A 6,488-nucleotide genomic window follows, 5' to 3' on the forward strand; every position below is an offset into this window, starting at 1 on the left:
TACATGGGTATTGTAAACGCGAATCCTGTTGATAGATCTATCGGGCCTGACAACCCCAACCGGACTGGACGACCAGTATTCAACGGTTGCACAGTACTTCGTTTTGTAGACTACACTTGGTACGGTGTAGTGAGATTTCATAATAAAGGGAATATGCGACATTGATTAAATGTTAAGTATGGTTACCAAGTGCTCAACCACTTAGAATGCTTTACATACACTTGCGAGTGTATTATGTTTATGATTATGAAATCTTGTGGTCTATTAAAATATTGAAATAATTGTTATGATAAACCTATGAACTCACCAACCTTTTGGTTGACACTTTAAAGCATGTTTATTCTCAGGTACGAATTAAGTCTTCCGCTGTGCATTTGCTCATTTTAAAGACCTTACTTGGAGTTCTTCATGGCATATTTAGGACAGCACCTCGCAATGGGAACAGATGTTGATGATTTCGTCCAGGGGGATAAGGACGGGTTTTGACACCTGCCCCTGAATATTTTGCCAAGGTTGCCCCGGCGTTTGCGGATATAACCAAGGCTGATGTGTTGGAAAAGAAGGCAGGCTTGCCAGCGCAGAGTATACGGGTAGCTGAAAAGGTGCCGAAACCTGTGGCGCAGATGCCTGCGAGACCTGAGGATATGCCGTTATAAGTCCAACCGTATGCGCAGTGCTTTGCTGTTCTGCGGTTATCGGCGTCCAATGAGAATTGGCATCTGGAATGACACCGAACCCCCAACTATTAAGTAATGTCTGCGCATCCGCAGGAGTCAAAAACTGCGAAATTGGACGCGGTGGTTGCCAAGGTTGCAACGGTGTAAACGATGAATTCTGCTGAATACTCTGCGTCTGCAGAGGGATTGAAACCGTGGTACTATAAATAGGTACCTGGCCGCAACATACCACGTGCGGGCCTACTGTTTCACCGCTAGTGCCTACAAAGATGACCCTTGGATCCACCGAGGAAAAATCCAACCGCGTGGTTGTGACTGGCGAGTTTGCCCTTGACGGTGTAATCCCATCTGGATATATCGGCTTATACCTCTGAAAAGGCTCGCCGGATACAGGTGGAGGATATGGCGCGTATCCCGCCCCCGTTGTCATAGCTTGCGCCTGCTGATTACCAGACGGCGTGTTTTGATTATCTGTTTGAGTACGCTCCGATGAGTCCCCGGAAGTCATGATACTGTTAAAGTAAAAATTCGGAAAATTTGTGAATAATAAGCCTTATAATTCAAAACTTTAAAAGAAAAAACAATTAAACACGTCTTGAACTAGTTCGACTCTCAATGAAAGCACCACTTGATCATGCATATTTTTACCATAGGGTTAATATGTCTGTTCAATACGTAAAGGGGGGTTTAAGGATCTTAGAACAAGGCTCTCCGGTCCGGCTACAGTGAATAACCCTGGCCGACATGATGATGACGGCGGGGTGGCCAAGTGATTAAGTCCACCTTTGATAACGGTCGTTGATCGGAAGGCCCCATATAAGGCTGTAGGTGCTAGTCAACAAAGAACTAACCTGTTAACCTTGAGAAGACGAGAGATGATGCTGGTTACGTAAGATGTGTGGTTAATGATTGTTACGTAACGTGGTTGTTTTTTAGAATGATAATTAGGGTTTGTATATATAGGCAAACCCTAATTCTAGAACCATCCGAGATAATGGTAATCCCTTCCATAACCAACTCCCCGAATCACGGATATAATTATGGAAAAGATACTTGAGGACCAAGTAACCGCCGTACCGGGAACAAAGGCATTCGATACGAATCCGCATGCCGTATACCGCAAATAAAGTGTACGCATACGCATGTGCGCGAGTGCCCGCATACGTATGTATTGCGCATGCGGGTTGCGGTATCATTAAAACAAATATACAATATAAGTATTTTTGACAAAAAAAAAAAGCTTTAGCAGCAACAAACTAAATCATAAAAAGTAGACTTTCAATTCTTGTCTAGTAATAAAACGTTGGTTAAAAACAATAATGAAGAATCATACATGACAAATATACTGTTAGTACTCAATATAAATTTTTAACAAAAATGAAAGGAACTGTCAGACTGTAACGGTATGAATGATAGCATACTAAGTCCAAACCAATAATGTAAATGATTATTAATATATAGATGAACATCATAGATTGGTATGCAGCAGAAACACCTTGCTCCTTCCCATATATTTTTCTATGCTGCTACAATCAATTACTCCCTCCGTCCCAATTTAATAGTCCACATACAAAAAATACAGTTTAAGAAAAAGTGACTGCCACATGTACTTTTTGTCCACTTTTTTCCTACTTTCCAGTTTAACCCATTACTTTTTACCTATACTTTTGTCTTACTTAAATAAAGCAAGGGTATAAAATTACTTTAACCAATTTTTCTTTTTCAATGTTGGAAGTGGACTATTAATTTGGGACGGACGAAAAATAAAAGGTGGACTATTGACATGAGACGGAGAGAGTAATTAATTAGAGTCATAAAATGAATCTATAGTATGAAAAAATATAATATCTATCTTGTTCATGTTGTTCAGTATCAATATCAATGAATAAAAAAAGAAACAATAATCAACCAAAAATACAAACTTACTTTAACATAACATTTATAATATTTAAGTTCTTTCACAGTCCAAATTCTCAATTCTATAATCCACTTTTAAGCATCATGATCTGCAGAACAAAAAAAAACACGAATAAAAAACATTACTTTTAATTAAGAATTCAGTAAACCTAACCCACAATAAATCTAAGAAAAAGAGATAAACATAACCTGATAAAACGTTCGACCTCAGCTGTTTTAATCGAAGAAGCCCTAACTTTAGAAGGAAAAATGGTGAAACCTTAAATCGTTAATCGTTTTAAACGATCAAATTATCAAGGGAAAACCCTTCAATCGTTGCTCATCAACAATATCCTGAAAATCGTATGAGGATTACAACCCTAAATCCCCGTTTTATTATCTAATGGCATGCAAAGCGCGGCGATGAAGATGACGATGGGTGGAGGCAGCGATGAAGATGGAGAGATGAAGATGGCGGTGGATGGAGGGAAGAAGATGGCGATGGTGGTTGAGATTTGTTTTAAAAAAAAGAACGGAAAATTGGTTCTTGGAGGTTAATGGTGGTGGTGTGGTGGTAGGAGGTTAATGATGGTGGTGTTGTGTCAAGAGTTAAAAAAATAAAAAATAAAAAAAAAATAAAAAAAATTTGCTACAGTAATTAGTACAGTATAACAGTGATTTTGGGTATGTGGCGGGGCCTTATTAGACGCCATTTACCACAATTAGTGTATTAGTGTATATATATAAAAATATAAACAAACGTAAACAAAACGTTTAGAAGTTAGCCAAGTACGTATATCATATAGCTAACTTCTAAACGTTTGTTTATTATTAATGCTAACTTCCATTGTTTTCATTTTTTTAATGCTAGTTTAAGTATTCCATCCGTCCATCGTAACCCTTACTTTCACATGCCTTGTGGCTTGGGTCATTGTCCTATCCATTACAAACAAATTAACAATTCATCAATAAATATTCTAAAAAAACACACATCACATCTCATTCATTTTCATTATCATGTATAAATCAAATACAAAAATATTATTATTAATCAAGCAATTGTTATCATTGGACGGTCTTAAGAACCTTGTAAGAGATCATACGTTCAAATCTTGTAGTGAGCAGGAAAAGATATTGTAAACGGTTACAGATTAATTCACCAAATTAAAAAAACTAATGGAAAAACCTTATCAATTTAAGTGACCATAAAAAAAATCAACAAATGGTCCCAAAACTGGCTGGAATTTAGACAACTTTCACTAGGCATATGTTATCTTGTTATTTTTTTGTTGTGATTTGTTTCTTTGCAAATGGAAAAACTCCTTGAAGTATCAGACCATGTGGTATGCATTGATTTCGTACTCGGAACCAAATGCAGAACCACAGTTCGTTTAAGATCACTTAGCGCGAAAACACCAATCGCTTTCAAAATTCAAACATCATCACCCCAGAAGTTTCTAGTGAGTCCACCGAGTGGACTCATTTCACCTCTATCACAATCCACCATTCAAATAATCCTCAAACCGCAAGCTCAGATTCCTTCCGAGTTCCCTCGTTCTGTTTCGGACCGGTTCCTGATTCGTACGGTCCGAGTCGACTCAACCGAATTCGAGTTGACTCAGATTGACAACATTACCACCTGGACGAATGATATTAAGCTTAAAGTCGTGTTCGTAGGTCCGTTTTTGCTACGGCACGCTGTGAATAACGGTGATTGTGATGCCGTGAGGAGTATGTTTAAATTCCAGAAGAATATTTTAACTGAGTTGACAACTCGTGAGACTGAGTCGCTCCACCGAGTTGCAACTAGGCTGGATAACTCGGTGGACATGGTTAGTTTATTACTAGAATCCGGGTTGAGAATTGAGTCAACGTTATCAAAAACTCGGAGTTTAGCTGACGTGGAAGAATGTAAGTGGATGGAAAAAGGATGGACTGAATTACACGTAGCAGTGGCATTTGATCAGACGGATGAGATTCAAAGATTAATTAAAATGGGAAAATGTGGGATGTTGGATTGTAAGGATAAAGAAGGAAGGACAGCTCTGTTTTTGGCAGCAAGTAAAGGGTATGAGAGAAGTGTTAAACTGTTGGCGGGTGCAGGTTCTAATGTGGACTCGAAGCGTAATGATGGTTGGACCGCATTGTATCGAGCTGCGATGAAAGGTGACCGTCGGATCGTAAAAGTGCTGATTGAACTCGGAGCAGATCCTTCGATCGCTGTGGAACAACGATCGGCATTTGATGTTGCCCGTAAGGCGGGACATGTAAGTATTTGATGTTGCTCCATAGGCCGCGTAAATTAGAATAAAAAAATATTCACCTCCTGAATAACTCGAACATGAAAAATCTCGTAATAATATTAGTTTGTTTTTCGTAACCATCATTAAAGATTCTAGTTGTTAACCACTACTCGATCTTTCTCATCAGAAGTGTCTACTTTGACTTTAAATATGCTTGTCTTTATTATATAATATTTGATGAAAAATGAAAATTATATAAATTTATTAGGTTTTAAATGTGCTTTTATTGCTATAACTCTCATCAAGTATAATATAACACAAACAAAAAGGTCAAAGTCGAAAAAAAAGACCTTAAAAACTAATAGTAACACTTCTGATGTGACTGGAGTAGTATGTTTTGAAAGCAGGGGCGGAACATTTAAGGGACCAAAGGGGGTATCCGCCCCCACTCGATTTCGGGGGAAAAAAATTTTACACTAAAAAAAAAAAAATTTACGAAAAAATAAGGTTTTTTTTAGTGTTTACCCCCTTCGATTAGTTTCGCCCCCTCCCGAGTCGGGGTCAAGTTCCGCCACTGTTTGAAAGGTTGATAAAGTTTCGAGTAACTTCCTTATAAGCTGTTTGGATGCTATCTCGTCATATGCTTTAAACTTATTTGCCATTTCTGACTGCTATGCAGAATGATATAGTTGAAACGCTAGAACGAGGGGAACAAGTGTTAACTGCAGCACGTCGTGGAGATCTAGACCGCCTTGAATTTTTGTTAGAGACGGATGCAAGTGTGAATTTTAGAGATCAGTATGGTCTGACAGCTATTCATATGGCAGCCATAAAAGGATACAAGGATGTGGTAATGTTGCTAGTTGAGTTTGGCGCCGATTTGGAAAGTACTGATGATGAGGGCCGAACACCGCTACATATGGCAGTTGTTGGCGGTAGCAAAGATACAGTTGAAGTATTGATAATCAGAGGAGCAAATGTGAATGCCGAGTGTTATAAAGGAACGATACCTTTACAAATCGCTCAAACAATGGGGAACGAAATTATAACACAGTTTCTCTTTCAAAATCAAACTATTTGTTGATAGTAAGTTAGTAACCATTTGATTTGAGCCTTGGTAAAACTTCACAAGTTGTTCGAGGTTTATGATAACGTTTTGATTTCTTCATTGATCAATGTAAATTGTTATTTTAATTTATCTTCATCACTTACTTTTCTAGAAAGGCAATCTTATAGATCTATAATACTTCACATCCTATAGGTACATCACAAATATATATACATAGATAGAACCTACAACTTCTCGGTTTGATTGATGATGAGTTCCTTACATACCGCTAAGCCATAAGCCCTATAGTTTTGTCTGTCACTTACGGAGATCAATATCAAAATCAAAATCAAACCTAATGAAATGAGTATAAAGGTTAGATAATATGGTAGTTACCAACATTGTTTACTGATTTTGTTAGTTATATTTTGGTTAGAAGGAAAAATGGAGTTTTGTCCCACATTGGTAGAAGAGTGAAGTTGGAGGTGAACTCCTTGGCTATAAAAGGAGGCCATGGGACTACTTTCAAATTGCACCAATCAATACACTTTAAGTATTTGATTATTTCTTTCTTTCTTACTCTTGTTTGAGAGTTGTATTAGTTAAATATTTTGGAGAGTGTAG

General features: G+C 37.8%; 1 protein-coding gene across 1 annotated transcript; it reads left to right on the forward strand.

Annotated features, from left to right (window-relative positions):
* Positions 1-3,680: 3,680 nt before the first annotated feature.
* LOC139862355 (protein VAPYRIN-LIKE-like) lies at positions 3,681-6,014 on the forward strand. Its single transcript, XM_071850945.1, has 2 exons — positions 3,681-4,840; positions 5,496-6,014. The coding sequence occupies exons 1-2, from the start codon at positions 3,884-3,886 to the stop codon at positions 5,898-5,900; spliced, it is 1,362 nt and encodes a 453-aa protein (XP_071707046.1). The 5' UTR covers positions 3,681-3,883; the 3' UTR covers positions 5,901-6,014.
* Positions 6,015-6,488: the final 474 nt, after the last annotated feature.

The sequence above is a fragment of the Rutidosis leptorrhynchoides genome, chromosome 8 (assembly GCF_046630445.1).
Source record: "Rutidosis leptorrhynchoides isolate AG116_Rl617_1_P2 chromosome 8, CSIRO_AGI_Rlap_v1, whole genome shotgun sequence".
Lineage (NCBI taxonomy): Eukaryota > Viridiplantae > Streptophyta > Magnoliopsida > Asterales > Asteraceae > Rutidosis > Rutidosis leptorrhynchoides.